This window comes from Rhinopithecus bieti, unplaced genomic scaffold (assembly GCF_001698545.2).
Source record: "Rhinopithecus bieti isolate Rb0 unplaced genomic scaffold, ASM169854v2 scaffold_29799, whole genome shotgun sequence".
NCBI classification, from domain to species: Eukaryota; Metazoa; Chordata; class Mammalia; order Primates; family Cercopithecidae; genus Rhinopithecus; species Rhinopithecus bieti.
Window position 1 is genome coordinate 1 of NW_016812782.1, and position 926 is coordinate 926.

General features: G+C 59.8%; 1 protein-coding gene across 1 annotated transcript; it reads right to left on the reverse strand.

Annotated features, from left to right (window-relative positions):
* On the reverse strand, positions 1–897 carry LOC108545157 (spermidine synthase-like). The gene is made up of 2 exons (XM_017896630.1): positions 159–897; positions 1–82 (listed from the first exon to the last, which is right to left on the reverse strand). Exons 1-2 carry the CDS (start codon positions 801–803, stop codon positions 62–64), a joined length of 666 nt encoding a protein of 221 aa, XP_017752119.1. The 5' UTR covers positions 804–897; the 3' UTR covers positions 1–61.
* Between the last annotated feature and the right edge of the window lie 29 nt (positions 898–926).

Below are 926 nucleotides of genomic sequence, written 5' to 3' on the forward strand. Positions count from 1 at the left end.
GAGGCACCCTGCAGGCTCCAAGGTCCGAGGTCCTGGGTGGCATCCGCGGTGGTGCCTGGGCTCAGCTCACATCATTCAGGGCCTGGAGGGACACGAGGCCAGTCAGGAGGGTGCTCTGGGTCCCTGGGTCCCCCCACCTGACCCCGCAGGCCACCCACCTTGCGGGCAAACTCGGACAGCACGAAGGCGGCGCGGTGCAAGTCGGAGTTGTAGTACTTCAGCTGCATCTGTGCCACCTTCTGCTGCGTCAGCGGCTGCACCAGCTCCTGGAAGTTGGTGCTCGGGTTCTTGCTGCACAGCATGAAGCCGATCTGCCCGCTGGGGTAGGTGGGGATGGTGCAGTAGGCGTAGGCCACCACGGGGAACAGGGACTGGCGGAACTGCCGCATCTCCTTGATAAGGTCCAGGTGCAGCCACTGGCACTCGCCTTGGCAGCAGAGGACACCATCTTCCTTGAGAGCCGTCTTCATAAGCTGGTAATAGGACTCCTTGAAGAGACTTTCGGCGGGGCCCATAGGGTCTGAGGAGTCAGTGATGATCACATCGAAGGCATCCTGATTCTGTTTCATGAGCTCAAAACTGTCACCCACATGTAGGGTCAGCTTCGAGCTAGAGTAGCCAGTGGCCATGCCTGGCAGGAACTTCTTGGAGACTTGGATGACATCCTCGTCTATCTCACACTGGACCACAGACTCCACAGAGGGGTGCTTCACCACCTCACGCAGGACACCTCCATCTCTGGCCCCGACGATCAGCACCTTTCGCGGGTTGGGGTGGCTACAGAGAGGCAGGTTGGCGATCATCTCCTGGTAGGAGAACTAGTCCCTCTCCGTGCACTGGATGACACCGTCCAACACCAGCACGTTGCCATAGGTCTTATTGCGGAAGACTAGGATGTCCTGGTAGCGCAAGCGCCGGTGGTGGAA

What these genes read in the sequence shown, in the direction of transcription:
- LOC108545157 (XM_017896630.1), bottom strand. Translation starts at nt 803, where the DNA reads ATGATCGCCAACCTGCCTCTCTGTAGCCACCCCAACCCGCGAAAGGTG. An exon ending in TGTCCGAGTTTGCCCGCAAG is followed by an intron (nt 83 to 158) that starts GTGGGTGGCCTG and finishes GTGTCCCTCCAG; the next exon opens with GCCCTGAATGATGTGAGCTG.